This window comes from Poecile atricapillus, chromosome W, assembly GCF_030490865.1.
Source record: "Poecile atricapillus isolate bPoeAtr1 chromosome W, bPoeAtr1.hap1, whole genome shotgun sequence".
Classification (NCBI taxonomy): Eukaryota; Metazoa; Chordata; class Aves; order Passeriformes; family Paridae; genus Poecile; species Poecile atricapillus.
Window position 1 is genome coordinate 96725230 of NC_081288.1, and position 16311 is coordinate 96741540.

A 16311-nucleotide genomic window follows, 5' to 3' on the forward strand; every position below is an offset into this window, starting at 1 on the left:
GCCTAGTATTGAGAGGCCACCAGCTTATTCACGACCCTTCACAGAAGTAAATGTGAACGCCATTTATTTCTATCTTTAGCACACCTTTTATAGGGTTCTACAGGGTCCGCGGGCTAAGCAAATTATCATTGGCTAATACACACAGGTTTACATTTTTTCTCCTGTACACAAGGATATTGTTTTGCTTTACTCTCTCTTCTGCAGGAAGGTTTCAAGGACTTTAGCCTTTAATATCACGACTTATTTCAAAGACTGGTTTGTGCAGACAGGCCTTTGCTAATATATAAAATATATCAACAGCCTAGGACTCCTTCTTCAGCAATCCTCTGAGTTTAGCAAACTTGAGAGTTCACTGGCTCTGAGAGATGTCCCACTTAGAGGAAGGTTTCTGGTCACAACCCACTGTTGTCCAGAAGAGCTCAAAGGGTCTCATTTTGGAGCGCTGTTGATAGGCCTGCAAGAGAATGGGCTTTAGCCAGAACAGTATTTCATTCTGCCCACACTTTGGGTCAGGACACTTTCTTTGAAAGTGTGAGAACAAGGATGTTATGCCATTCAGGCAAGAAAAATAGTTTCCAAGGATGTTCATAAAGAAAACAGGAGCTCAGTAGACAGCAGCAGTTCCTGATGCAGACAGTGTTTCTGATAAGGTCAAGAGGAGCTGAGCCCAGGTGCTGTTTTTCAAGGCCGAGGCCTAAAGAGCATTTCTCAGATCGCAGTGTGACCTGAAAAAGAGGGGGGATGTACCACAACAGGTCATTTACCAGGAAGCAGGGCTTTAGCAAATGTAGTGGTTACTCTAGAAGGCAAACATTGTAAATAGCAAATACCCTCCACTTCCTCCTCATTTTCTTAGCTTTTCTATCTGAGCTGACATCATATGGTATGAAATATTCCTTTGGTTAATTTGGGTCAGCTGGCCTAGTTGTGTTCCCTCCCAGGATCTTGCCTACCCCCAGCTTATTGATGGGGTAGGGGAGAATATTGGAGAGACAGGACAGGAGAAACAGCACACTCAATCATTGGGCACTGACACCAGCTCGGCTCAGGTCATTGTTGCATTCCTTGCTTCTCACTAAATTCATTCTTTCTCAGTTCATATAATTTCTGCTACTTTGTGCAACATACATCTCACACCACAGATTATTTTCTCACAAGGTTAAATCTTCTCAAGGCACACACCAGGTCTTTCCATCCTACAGCATTACCCACCAAATACACCCTGGTCCTTGGGCAAAGACAATCCAACAAATAGGTTTGCCTTTACCCATGGGAGGAGAAATCCACACTGACTTCTCCACAGCCACTTCCCTGTGTGTAGTATGGGGACCTTATCTTCTCCCACAGTGTGTAGGGGGTTTGTTTGGGCAGGACCAGGGCAGTTAGCAGATCCTCTGGTGTTAAGCAGCCAAATGGCTTCTGCTAAATTTGCATCCCAATGCTTCCATGCCCCATTACCTAACGCTCTTAACATAGTCTTCAGCAGTCCATTATACCTCCCAATCTTTCCAGAAGCTTGTGGGTGATAAGGGATGTGATCATATCCACTCAATGCCATGTTTCTTTGCCCAAGAGTTTATAAGGTTATTTTGAAAATGAGTCCCATTGTCTGACTCCATTCTCTCTGGGGTACCATGTCACTACAAAATGTCTCTTAAGGCCTAAGATGGTGTTTCAAGCAGTAGCATGGTTTACTGGGTATGTTTCCAGCCAACCAGTAGTTGCATGGTAAGTATGCAGCTCTTGCCATGGCATGTTCATGGCAGTGGTCCAATGTAGTCAATTTGCCAGGCCTCACCATATCAGAAACCCATCCACTGCCCTCTATTCCAGGGAGATTTCACTTGCGTAGCTCCCTTAATTTTGCAGCACGTTTCACATTCATGAATAACCTATGTGATAGTCTCCATGGTCAGGTCCACCCCTTGATCACATGCCCATCTGTATGTTGTATCTCTTCCTAGATGTCCTGATGTTTTTATACCAAAATCGGCCAGATAGAAACTTTCTAACGCAGTTTTGAGTATTAGAAAGCAGGCATTCTTTGTTGCAGCATGCTCATCACTCAGAAGATCCTTCTTCTAACTGAGTGCCCTGACCATCAGGTAAACAGAGTTTTTATTACACACACTGATTACATATTCATTAGCTATCTTGATGTATAACTTTATTTTACATAGTAATTTTCCTTATCAGAAGTCCTTATATGGTTCTTTGGGGTCTTCGGTGATCTTCAATGTCTGGTGTTCTTTCTAGGTGGCTGTTCCTTGACCCCTGCTTTTGAATAAGTGCAATATCATTGTTTTACATAACTTCTGTTTGTCAGCCTTGCAGAGCTGAGCCAGCATCCTGCTTGTGTTTTGCATGACTTTTGTTTGCCTAAGTTACATAATTTATCTACTTCTCCCAAGGCTACACTGTTCTGTTCTATTAGTATTAATTTCTCCCATTTTTTTACAACACTTGGATCACATTTTAGTAAGGAGGTAATATAAGAGTGGATCTTTATTTGAAGGCCTTCAGGGACTGTTATGGAAAGATGTCCGCAAAAGCCCACCCCCCCAGGGGTGAGTACATATTTATAGGCTTTAGGAAATTAGCATAATTGATAAAAAATACCAATTAGGAGGACAAGTGGTGATGCAATTCTCTTCCAGGTCAAGCCCCTTTTCTGGAGCCCCCCCCCCCTTGGCACTAGCTGTACTTTGTCCATGAAAATGTATCTTGAAGACTTTTTCTTAACCTCGGTAGCCAGGAAGAACTAAGATAGCTCTGGGGCCTTGTACCCCCTGGGGCTTAGAGGTCTGGAATTTGTTTTGTCTTTCTGCCTAGGGAAAGGCCATGGGAAATTACTGGGAAAATTAGCCACTAATACAGTAGTCTACAGATCTACAAATATATGTGCAAAGATACAGAGAACATATAAAAGAAAAAAAGGCAAAATCCAAAATGGCATCAATAAAACTAGATGGAAATTTTTCTCCCAAATCAAGGCTGAATTAACTATTGCTGGGATAGCAAAACTAGACTTAGGCATCTTGTTTCTTCTCAGACAACTGTTCGATTAACCAAAGGGTTTCATCCCTTTTAATTCTGGAATAATGTATGCACGATTTTACTCTGTCCAGTTTCAATGTAGTAGAAGTTGTCAATAGTTCTTGGAAAGGTCCCTTCTACTTTCACTGGAGCAGAGAGGTTCCCCAGTCTTTTAAGTAGACCAAATTTCCTGGTTGGAACTCATGCACTGGTTTGTCCAATCCCATCAGCCTGGCAATCACTGTTTGCTGCAAATTGTGTAAAGTTTTACAAAGAGAAATGAGGTAATTATTCAAATTGACCCCTCGTTTTATGTGTGTGTTTCCTGGAATGTGTGGTACTTCCTAGGGTTGACCATATAGCAGCTCATAGGGGCTTATTTTGCTGGTGGTCCGTGGCTGAATTCTAATTCGAAGTAGAGCAACAGGTAAGGCTTGCATACATGTCAAGGAGGTTTCCTGACATACTTTACCCAAGTGCAATTTGATTGTATAATTCATTTGCTCTACTTTGCCACTAGCTTGGGGCCTATAAGGAGTATGAAGATCCCAAGATATTCCCAAGGCTTTCCTAACCTGTTGTACCACTTCTGCAATAAAGTGGGAACCTCTGTCAAATGATGTTCCCAAAGGTACCCAAAATGTAGGTATTATTTGATTCAACAGTATTTTAGTCACTTCCTTAGCCTGGTTGGTATGACAAGGGAAGGCTTCTGGCCACCCAAAAAAGGTATCCACCAGAACTAGGAGGAATTTATATCCCCCTTTTCTGGGTAATTAAGTAAAATCAATCTGCCAGTATTCACCTGGAACATTTCCAGAATTTATGGCCCCTAGCACTAGTTTGTTAGCTGTGTTAGGGTTGTTTCTTTTACAAACTATACATTGTTGGATTCTTGATTGTACAATCTGAGCCATTTTAGACCTAATTACAGATTTTTGAAAATGTTTGAAAATTTTTTCAGTACTCCAATGAGTGGTTTTGTGTTTGTGATACACTATTTCACACAAGATTGGTTCAGTGACTACTATTTGCCTGGTTGGGGTAACTGCCCAGCCTTGTGGATCAAATTTTGCTTCTAAGGTTACAATTAATTGACAGTCCCTATCACTATACTCTGGTTTCTCTACTGGGAGAGGTATCTCTGACAGGGGTATTAAAGATAAAACTTTGTTTTCTAATGTGCCTTTTTTTGCAGCCTCTTTGGCAGCCTTATTGGCTAAATGATTCCCCAGTTCCAGTTTGGTCTTACCTGCTTGGTGTGCTCTGCAATGCATGATGTGACTTCTGGTTTCTGGATACTTTCAAGTAAATCCAAGATATGTTTTCCATTTTTGATTGATGTGCCTTGAGATGTCAAAAGGCCTCCTTCTTTCCAGATGGTCCTATGTGTGCATGTACCACTCCAAAGGTGTATTTTGAATCAGTCCAAATGTTAACTCGTTTTCTTTTACTCAGTTCCAATGCTCGAGTGAGTACAATTAGTTCTGTTTTCTAGGCCCAAACATCTGAGGGGAGCACCCCCAATTCAATTACCTCATGGTGTGTAGTCACTACATATCCACATAATTGTTTTCCATTTCAGACAAAGCTGCTTCCTTCGGTAAACAATTCCCAGTCAGGTCTTTCCAAGAGTCAGTCTCCTAAGCCAGGTCTGCTGAAACACACTTCTTCTATAGTCTACAAGTAATCATGCTCTGGGGTTCCTTCTACTTGTTGGGCAGTTAAGAACATAGCAGGGTTAATGATAGAAGTTGTTTTGAGTGTCACATTGTCTTGCTTCAGCAAGACTACCTGATATTTTAGCATCTGGCTAGGAGATAGCCAGTGGCCCCCTTTTTGCTCAAGTACTGACTACACCATATGTGATACATAAACAATGTTTTCTCCCAAAGTCAGTTTTCGAGCTTCCTGGATCAAGAGAACAGTAGCTGCTACTGCCCTCAGACCACTAGGCCAGCCCTGGTTGACATTATCTAGTTGCTTTTGTAAATTTTCTCTAAAAAATTATTTTTCTTTCTTCTGATGATACAACAAGGCCTTGTGGCTCACCCTGTGCCCCATAGCACAAAATGGCTCTGAACAACACCGTTCTTTTATTTTTATACCTATTTTTACCCAATTAACAATAGACACGTTTATTATTTTTCTTAATGACCCAATGACCCATCACCTCTGTGCTATACTGCGGCATTTTCTGTCCAATTACTTACTATTACCCAAAAACCTCTAGGAGAAGAACACGAAGAAGAAAGAAGAAGGGACAAGAGACAACACCCTAAATCCTCCATCTTGTCTCCTGTTCTCTAAACTAACTTTTTCACCCAGTGACTTAAGAAAACTTTCTAATCTACACACTTACACTTTTAGCTTTTTCTATTGTCATGAGTTAGCTTCACTTTTAAGACCGAGTGAAAAAAAAGAGGAAGTTGAAGCTACTGGTGACTGATGGGAGTTTTTCTTCCTGACCAATTATCAGCCATTTCCAAGAATTGACAGCAAATCTGACCATTAAAAAGTGAATTCAACTTGTAAACACTCCTTTAAGAAGTATACTCGGAGCTTTTTCGTTCTCTTTTTCTGGTTTTCGGCGTTTGAGAGGTAACAAGCTCTGTGTTAGTTTCCCCCCCCCCTCCCAGGCCCGGGACAAGGCCGCAGGGATGGGGGGGGAGGAGGAGAGAAAAGCCGAGCTTAACACTTTTGTTTAGTTTTCAAGGTCTGCTGTTAGACTGAAACTTGACACTATGAACTCTTGCAGCTTTCTTAAAACTTTTAATTCTTTTACTACCTGAATAAATAAACAGATGACTCCTTTTTCTTAGAAAAGACAGAGAGAGACAATTAACATGTAAGACATCATAAAACCACCAAAAACAGTGAAGAAAAGAGTTAAGTTTAAATAAGAAAGAGAGAAAAGGAAATGCTTGTTGCTGAAAAGTCTTTCTGTTACAGCTATGGAGATGGACAGTAGTTTAAAGACTCCTTTAATTCATGACTAGAGTATGGGAGGAATAGAGTATTCAAAGAGTGGACTTTTAAAAAAAGAAGAGTAGTTATGATGCTGTGAGTTGCTGGAACTTGTGAGTGAAGTGAAGATTTTAAAGCCTTAAAGGAGCCAAAGGGATGGCTGTTTTCCAGGAAGGCTCACAGAGACAACTGAAGAAGATTTTTACCTTTGAATCACTTATCCTTAAAAATAACATCCCTAGATTCAATTTGACCCATTGCACACTTCAGAATAGTGTGAAATGGGAGGAGTGGACTCTAGAAACTCCATAGATTAGCAGAAAGAGACTTCTGTTTCTCTACGGGGACTGATGAAAAGACTCTAAAATTGAGACTGTTTTTGACCACCAAGATTGTAAAACTATTTTTTTTTTGTCTCTATGTTGTTATGTGTACAAAGAAATGATCAAGTAGTGAAAAGTAAAAAGGTTCTCTGAAAGTTTATTTTGGTATTCTTATTCTAGTAGTTTGTTAATAAACTGTCTTTATTCCTTTTAAGTTTTAAGCCTGTTTTGCTCTTATTTTAATCCATATCTCTAGCAAAAAATAAGTAGTTTTTTTGTTACTAGCTTAAAACCACGACATCTATCTAACTTTGACAGTTGTTTTCATGTATCACCATGAAAACATGCTCATGAATTTCATGTTATATGAAATTCAGTGTTTGTCTGGATCTTAAAACTAAGTATCAGAAACAAGGGCACACACTCTGTATCCCAGACTCAAACAGCTTTGAAAAGTAGGCCAAGGCCCATCTCTGGTCCCTGAGGAACTGTGACAGCACTCCCAGTGCTGTTTTGTCTTTCATAGGTAAATAGTTCAAATGAGTGCATGGTGTCTGTGAGCCCCAAAGCAGGAGCCCACATAAAGGCTTGCTTGAGTTGTAAAAAGGCAGCCTGTGGATTATCAGTCCAGTCTATAAAGTCCTTCTGAGCCATCTTCAAGGGCTCATACAGTGGCTTTACCAGCAGCCCATAACTGCTGATCCACAGGTAACACCATCCAATCATCATGAGAAAGGCACAAAACTCTCTTACCATTTGTAGCTGTGGGAGTTGGCAAAATGCTTCTTTTTGTTCCTGTCCCATCATCCTTTGTCCTTGGAGGATTTTGAATCCCAAGTAGGTTACTGTGGTCTGGACTATTTGTGCTTTGTCTTTGGATACTCTTTATCCACTTAGTCACAGAAAATTCAATAATTCCACAGTCTGATCCCAACACTGCTGTTCAGTTTCAGTGACTATCAGAATGTCATCTACATACTGTAACAAGACTAGAATGAGGTTCTTATTTTTCCATCTCTCCAGTTCTTTTGCCAATTGATTTCTGATTATGGTGGGGCTATTTTTAAACCCCTGTGGTAGAACTGTCCAAGTCAGTTTGGCTTTCCCATTCAAACACAAAAAGCTTTTGACTTTCAGTACTCAAAGGGATACAGAAAAAGGCATCTTTCAAATCTAATACTGTAAACCATTTTAATTTTTCACTCAAGGTTGTTAGCAAGGTATAAGGTTTTGTTACTACCAGGTGTATATCTTCTTCTATCTTATTTATGGCTCTACGGTCCTGTACCAGACAGTGATCCTTTCCATTTGCCTCCTTAACTGGCAGAATAGGTTTATTAAATTTGGATTTGCATTCCTTCAATAGGCCCTATTTTATAATTTTTTCCACAAGGGATAATAACCCTTACAACTTTCTATTTTCAAAGGGTATTACTTTTGCCTTACCGGTCCCGCTCCAGGTTTCAATTTAATCCTTACAGGCTCTGCTCTTTTGGATCACCCAGCCACCTCTCCAGCCCAGCCTATCATAATTACTGCATCCTGAAGTGATACTGAGTGATGGATCATGTCCAATTTCAGAGACTGTACTGCAAAAACAGAGGCTTCCACATAATTAGGTTCTGGAATAATAACCTTTATTTTTCCATTTTTAAATTTCATTTCAGCATTTAGTTTTTCCAATAAATCTCTCCCAAGGAGAGGCTTTGACAAATTGGGTGGATACAAAAACTGGTGAGTCATCCATTGTTTTCCTAATTTAAAATCAATGGGTTTGAAAAATGGCTGAGTTTTGTGATTCCCTGTTGCACCAATGATTGTGATAGAATCATTACTCAAGTTTCCTTTTACTGTATTTAGCACCAAGTAACTAGCTCCTGTATCTACTAAAAATTCTACCTCCTCATTTCCCATCCTAGCTATAAGCAGAAGTTCTGCTGGGGAAGAATCCTCCATTCCCCCTCAGTCATCATCAGTGATGGCCATGAGAGGGGGGACTTTTACTAGTACATTGAGATAAGGCAGTTTGCTATAGCAGAAATGAAAGGTTGCATGCACACAAGCAAAGGGGAAAAAAAAATTATCCCCTATTTCCCATCAGCAAGCAATGTCTGGACACTACCTAGGAACCAAGGCTTCAGCACGCATAGCGGTTGCTCCGGAAAGCAAACATTGTAAATAACAAATAACCCCCTTCCTCCTCCTTCCCTTAGCTTTTGTATCTGAACTGACGTCATATGGTATAGAATATCCCTTTGGTTAATTTGGATCAGCTGGGCTACTTGTGTGCCCTCCAAGGATCTTGTCCACCCCCATTCTATTGATGGGATGGAATACTGGAGAGACAGCACTGATGCTGTGACAGCACTGGTCAGCAGTACCCAAAACACTGGTGTGTTATCAGCACCTCTCTGGCTATCAATGCAAAGCACAGCACTGGGAGGGGTTCTATGGGAAAATGAACTCCAGCTCAACCAGACCCAATTCAGTTGCTTACTGAGAGCAGGAAGGAGTAGGATCAGGCCCTTTTTGAGTGTTCAAGTGCTACACTTTTCCTCAGTTCATAGATGAGAGACTTGGATATATACTTTGTAGGAAAGTGATATTAAAAAAAGATATCTCCTATACAATTTCCTTGAGACCACCAATACATCTCTTCTTTACTGGAAATTAACCTGAAATAGAGCTGGATACGTTTTAACAATACCTTTTTTTTGAGAGTGGGCACTCATGGGAGCATGCTATAATTACTTAAAAACCAAAGGGAATGTCAGAGGGAGGACCTCATGATTCAAGGGGAAATTCCCTTCCCCTTCTCTGTATATGTGTTGAGTGGAGCCAAGAGCAAGAATGTCAAGTATACCTGGGCTTCTTCATCCTCCCCCCCTTCCTCTCTGTGCACTTTACAGCTTACTGCCTCTTCAACTCTAACTACTTGTCGTGGTTTTAAGCTAGTAACAAAAACTTACTTATTTTTTGCTAGAGATATGGATTAAAATAAGAGCAAAACAGGCTTAAAACTTAAAAGGAATAAAGACAGTTTATTAACAAACTACTAGAATAAGAATACCAAAATAAACTTTCAGAAAACTCTTTTTCTTTTCACTATTTGACTATTTCTTTGTACACATAACAACATAGAGACAAAAAAAAAATAGTTTTACAATCTTGGTGGTCAAAAACAGTCTCAATTTTAGAGTCTTTTCATCAGTCCCCGTAGAGAAACAGAAGTCTCTTTCTGCTAATCCATGGAGTTTCTAGAGTCCACTCCTCCCATTTCACACTATTCTGAAGTGTACAATGGGTCAAATTGAATCTAGGGATGTTATTTTTAAGGATAAGTGATTCAAAGGTAAAAATCTTCTTCAGTTGTCTCTGTGAGCCCTCCTGGAAAACAGCCATCTCCCTGGCTCCTTTAAGGCTTTAAAATCTTCACTTCACTCGCAAGTTCCAGCAACTCACAGCATCACAATCATCCTTCTTTTCTTTAAAGTCCACACTTTGAATACTCTATTCCTCCCATACTCTAGCCATGAATTAAAGGAGTCTTTAAACTACTGTCCATCTCCATAGCTGTAACAGAAAGACTTTTCAGCAACAAGCATCTTCTTTTTCTCTCTTTCTTATTTAAACTTAACTCTTTTCTTCACTGTCTTTGGTAAGTTTATGATGTCTTACATGTTAATTGTCTCTCTTTCTCTGTCTGTTCTAAGAAAAAGGAGTAATCTGTTGTTTATCTAGGTAATAAAGGAGTTAAAAGAAGAAAGCTACAAAAGTTCATAGTGTCCGGTTTCAGTCTAACAGCAGACCTTGAAAACTAAACTAAACTGCTAAACTGCTTTTCTCTCCTTCCCCCCCCTCCCTGCGGCCTTGTCCCGGGCCTGGGAGGGGGGGGAAAAGCCAAAACGGAGCTTGTTACCTCTCCAGAGCCGGAAACAAAAAGAGCACGAGACAGCTCTGAGTGTACTTCTTAAGGGAGTGTTTACAAGTTGAATTCACTTTTTAATGGTCAGATCTGCTGTCAATTCTTGAAATGACTGATAATTGGTCAAGAAGAAAAACTCCCATCAGTCACCAGTAGCTTCAACTTCCTCTTTTTTTTCACTCGGTTTTAAAGGTGAAGTTAACTCATGACACTACTTTAACTGATAAACATTATCTTGCAAAAATCAAGAGTCTGTGTCTATGACTTCTGGGTAGAGCATCAAATTTCTGTAGCTGAATGAAATCCAAACAGTGATACTGACTGCACAACCTGCTCTGAAATGCACAGCATAAACAAATGAAAAAAATTAGATTTTCCTCTTCATTTCTAGTAGATTGAAGAGCTTCTTAAAAACAATTTGAGATGCAATATTTTTGACTATAGCTATGTACATATGTCTTTTTTACCACCTAATTTTCACATGATACTGCTTCCTACAACACATTTTTCTTGAAATACAAGAATACTGAATCAGTTTTGGAATTTGAGGGAATGTGGCTTTATATTATTTCCATTATAAATAGTTAATGTATAACACCTTACTTGTAATATCCATTCCAGATTTTATGTATGCAGTCTGTTCAAGTTTAATACTGATAATATGTAATTTGTTTGTATTGCTTTGTAGCTATACCTCTGACGTAATGCTTGAAACAAAAATCAATGTCATGTTTACATAAAATCCAAAAGAAACATCCAAATTCTGCAGTGATAAAGTATTGAGAGCCAAAACTGGGCCTTAACATTGGGAAAACAGAGATGGGTTCAGGTCTGATCTTCAAAGAACAGCATTTGAGACCTTGGTTCAACAGGGTGCTCTGTGGAGTAGTGGTTGAAGATCTTTCTTATGATATACCATATCTTCTTAATATAAGAAAAACCAGCTCTTTTGCCTTGTGCTTTATCATGCCAAGTGGAGACGCACACTTCTGAAACAGTTTGTGCATGTCTCATTGACTATTATGAATCTGATATCCTGTGTATTGGTAACTGCAGCAGTTTCCACTTCCCAAGAGCTACACCAACATAGCTGCCCTACCAGATTGCTTGGGTTGATGATGAGCTTTAGCATCAGCTCAGTGGTGGGAGAGGTGAAAGCAATGAGGTTAAGTGACTTGTGTCAGTGAATCAGTGGCAGAGTTGAGATTAGGACCAGGGTTTGTGCCACTAGAGTGCACTACTTTCCTCTTACTTATTGAGAGAATGGATAAATTTGCTGATAGGTGCAGACTGGTGTGAGGTTTGGAAAATTGCTGCCAGCTTGCTGAACTACTGGGAGTTTCACATTGGTCTTAATTGGATGCAACTCTGCTTCTGCAGCTATCATTTACCAAGTAACTTTTTCTTACTATCAAATTTTTATGAATGTTATGATGGAATGGCAGAGGGCTTGTAAACCAGCTCCTTTTGATTTTATTGGATATTAAAAGGGTATGACATAAAGACAGGGTTCATCATACTTGTAATTAAAACAAGTTCTATGAGATATATTCTTTCTCAGAAATACATGATGACTTTTGCTTGATTAAAGGTTATCAAAAATGAGATATGGTATTTTATTTAAGAATGTAAGCCCTCCTTTTTTCCCTTCACAGGTTTCCACTTGAGTGGCACTGTGACAGACCCTGCAATGCAATCGGAGCCAGAATCTGTTTGCAATGTAGCTATCAGCTTTGATCGTTGCAAGATTACCTCAGTGACTTGTAGCTGTGGAAACAAGGACATATTTTACTGTGCTCACGTTGTGGCACTCTCTTTATACCGGATCCGCAAGCCAGATCAGGTCAAACTGCATCTTCCCATTTCAGAGACACTGTTTCAAATGAACAGAGACCAACTACAAAAATTTGTTCAGTATTTGATCACAGTGCACCACAGAGAAGTTTTGCCAACTGCTCAGAAATTAGCAGATGAAATTCTTTCTCAGAATTCAGAAATCAATCAAGTCCATGGTAAGTTTGATGCTTGTTCTTTTGTTTCATTCCCTCTCTGTTTTTTTATATTATTTTTTGTGGCACTCAGGAGTGTGACCTTCTGAAGTCCCTTTCAACCTAATTATTTTGTAATTTTTATGGTGTTTACATTATGGTGTTGTGGTCAGTTCATCACATGTTGTTTCTGCCACTGCTTTCTCCTCAGGGGGAGGACTCCTCACATTCTTCCCCTGCTCCAGTGTGGGTTCCTTCTGTCCTGGTTACAGGAGTTCCAGTTTAGCAGTATGTGGGTGTAACAAACAATTAATTCGACTCCTCTCTACCTCATTTCTGACACACTGTTAATGATGGGTAGTTTGCAGTAGCTGTCCAGTGCACACTTGACACCTCAGGCTACAAGATGGATGTTAAATGAGATAAGGAAAAAAGAGGCAACCGTGTAAGGCAGAGTAGTGTTTCTTTTTCTTCATACCAATGACTCAGCTGTCATAACTCCCTCTGGGGAAACACCACCACAGTCACACCCATCCTGAGGGGGTCACATCTGCTAATGGGCCATAATGGACTCAATAGCACCAGCAAAATAGGCAACTGCAATGACTCCCAGTATTACATCATTCCATTGTGAAAGTCCCCACCCTGAGGGAGGTACTGAGCATTACCAAACAAACCTAAGCATATATAATCTCTGGATTTGGGGATTTGGGACACCACCACCACCACTCCACAGATCCAGAGGAGGACCAAAACTTCCACAGGACCACTGCTTTCGACTGCAACCACCACCTGATACGACTGCGACCATCACCCTGACCAACAGGATGTAACTTTTCTCTAAATAATCATTTTTCTTTTTTGCTGATTCTGCTGCATTTCTTCTGTATTTTTCTTTCTCTTCCTGGATTTCTCAGCTTCCTTTGTACTGAATTCCTTTTGGGATCTTCCTTCATAGGGAGCCCTGCTTATATCAGTTCTCTAGTTTTGATGATGTCTCGGTTTTAGAAGACAGGTGTCTGCTAGGGAGGGCAGGAGCCCCTTTTGGAATGAAAGAACGTAGACCCTCTCTCTCCGAATTATTATAATTCTGAAATCAAGGGGCTTTCAGGCAGAGATTTGGGGATAGGAATAACAGTTCTTTATTAGTATTTATAATAAGGCAAATAAACAACAATAACTACAGCATTAGAAAGAAAACAGAACCAGGGATCCGGTGACAGCTTTCTCGGCTGAGACGGGAAGGGATAGAGGACAGGCTTTGCTTCACAAACTCCCTCGGGCAGGCAGTTCCGGTGCTCCTGCAGGGCTCTGAGGAACAGTCGTCTGGAACAGCAGGGATGAGCAGAGATCCTAGGCCGGTGGTTGAGGTGTATCAGCAGCTCCGCAGCGGTGCCTGGCACTGCCACACGTCCTGGCAGGACAGGGGGTGCGAGGCCACCAATGAAGAGGGAAGGAGAAGAAGCAGCAGCTCCATCTGGGTGATGGCGAAATTCCCTTCTCCCCACTGCAACAGCTCCCTGCGCCAAACTGTCCCCACCCTCCTTTTTTCCTGCCCCCTTTCTCCCCCTGGACCCGGCAGAACTCTTTGCCTTCTCTCAAGCACCCACTAAGTACCCACAGTTAGGTTCTTCCTGCAAGTAATGGGTAAAAATTCCACAGGCAAGCTAGAAAAAAAAAAAGACATCTAACCCCCAACGTTACCCACCCCGAATTTTTTCCCATACTAAAATGTTACATCAAATATTAAACCTTTAAATTATACACAAACACACACTAACTATATACATATGTACATGCAGATAAAGATAAAAGCACAGTGTCTTGGGTAGTTCACTCTAAAACCAGGTTTCCTTTAGGTATGCACCGAGTCTCTCCATCTTTTTGCATCACTCACTAAGTGCAACCTGGTCACTGAGCAAAGACAACCCCACGGATTGGATTGTCTTTGCTGGAAGCAGAATTAACCTAAACAGTTTTTCTCAGCATACCTCTCATATGTATCACTGGAACTTTATCTCCATCTGTTTTCTAAAGGGCTCAGATTGGGCAGGGCCTGCTCGGTTAGTGGAACCTTGGGTGTTCACTAACCATGTGGCTTTTGCTAAGTTAATCTCCCAATTCTTGAAAGTCCCCCGACCCAGTGCCTTCAAGCTGGTTTTAAGCAGGCCATTGCACCGTTCAACTTTTCCAGCAGCGGGTGCATGGTAGGGGATATGGTACACCCACTCAGTGCCATGTTCCCTAGCCCAAGTATTTATAAGGCTGTTCTTGAAATGAGTCCCATTGTCTGACTCAATCCTCTCAGGGGTGCCATGCCTCTAAAGGACCTGCTTTTCAAGTCCCAGGATGGTGTTCCGGGCAGTGGCATGAGGCACAGGGTAAGTTTCCAGCCATCCAGTGGTGGCTTCTACCCTTGTGAGCACGTACCGCTTGCCTTGGCAGGTTTGGGCAGTGTGATGTAGTCGATCTGCCAGGCTTCCCCATACCTATATTTGGACCAACGTTCACCATACCATAGTGGCTTCAGCCACTTGGCCTGCTTGATCGTGGCACATGTCTCACAGTCATGGATGACCTGAGAAATACTGTCCATGGTTAGATCCACCCCTCGGTCTCATGCCCACTTACAGGTGGCATCTCTACCCTGATGACGTTAGGCGTCATGGGCCCATCAAGCTAGGAACAACTCTCCCTTGTGTTGCCAATCTAAGTCTATCTTTGACACCTCTATCTTTGCAGCCTGATCCAACTGCTCATTGTTTCGGTGCTCTTCATTAGCCCTACTCTTGGGGACATGGGCATCTACATGACGGACCCTCACAGACAGTTTCTCTACCTTGGTGGCGATGTCTTTCGACTCATCAGCAGCCCAGATTGGCTTTCCTCTGCGTTGCCAGTTGGGCCTTTTCCACCTTTCCAGCCATCCCCACAGAGCATTGGCTACCATCCATGAATCCATGTAGAGGTAGAGCTTTGGCCACTTCTCTCTTTCAGCAATGTCTAGGGCCAGTTGAACAGCTTTGAGTTCAGCAAGTTGGCTTGATCCACCTTCTCCTTCAGTGGCCTCTGCGACCTGTCGTGTGGGGCTCCATACGGCTGCTTTCCACTTCCGGTTCATCCCTACGATGCGACACGAACCATCAGTGAACAGAGCATAGCATGTTTCTTCTGCTGGCAGTTGGTTGTATGGTGGAGCTTCTTCAGCCCGTGTCACTTGTCCTGCTCCTCTTCATCAATGAGACCAAAGTTTTCACCTTCTGGCCAGTTTGTAATTATCTCCAAAATCCCAGGGCGATTTGGGTTTCCAATACGGGCGCGCTGCATGATGAGGGCGATCCACTTGCTCCATGTAGCGTCGGTGGCGTGGTGGGTAGCAGGAACCTTTCCTTTAAACATCCACCCCAGCACTGGCAGTCGGGGTGCCAGGAGGAGTTGTGCTTCTGTGCCAATCACTTCTGAGGCGGCTTGAACTCCTTCATAGGCAGCTAAGATTTCCTTCTCTGTGGCAGTATAGTTGGCTTTGGACCCTCTGTAGCTTCGGCTCCAGAATCCCAGTGGTCGGCCTCGAGCCTCCCCAGGCACTTTCTGCCAAAGGCTCCAGGACAAGCCATTGTTCCCGGCTGCAGAGTAGAGCACGTTCTTCACGTCTGGTCCTGTCCTGACTGGGCCAAGGGCTACTGCATGAGTGATCTCCTGCTTGATCTGAGCAAAGGCTTGTTGCTGCTCAGGGCCCCAATGGAAATTATTCTTCTTCCAAGTGACCAGGTAAAGAGGGCTCACAATCTGACTGTATTCAGGAATATGCATTCTCCAAAACCCTATGGCACCTAAGAAAACTTGTGTTTCCTTCTTATTAGTTGGTGGAGACATTGCTGTGATCTTGTTGATGACATCAGTAGGAATCTGACGCTGTCCATCTTGCCACTTTACCCCCAAGAACTGAATCTCATGAGCTGGTCCCTTAACTTTGCTTTTCTTGATGGCAAAACTAGCTTCCAGTAGGATCTGGATGATTTTCTCTCCTTTCTCAAACACTTCTGCTGCTGTGTTCCCCCACACAATGATGTCA

General features: G+C 41.8%; 1 protein-coding gene across 3 annotated transcripts in view; it reads left to right on the forward strand.

Moving 5' to 3' along the window:
* Positions 1-16311, forward strand: part of LOC131591630 (zinc finger SWIM domain-containing protein 6-like) — a 352285-nt gene that overhangs the window by 183196 nt on the left and 152778 nt on the right. For 2 of the 3 annotated variants that reach the window (XM_058862523.1, XM_058862522.1), the window contains 2 exons: positions 7994-8060; positions 11907-12263. In XM_058862523.1, the coding sequence (XP_058718506.1) occupies positions 7994-8060; positions 11907-12263 (424 nt within the window). The remainder of the gene's footprint in view (positions 1-7993; positions 8061-11906; positions 12264-16311) is intronic. The other variant, XM_058862521.1, reaches the window with a different exon arrangement.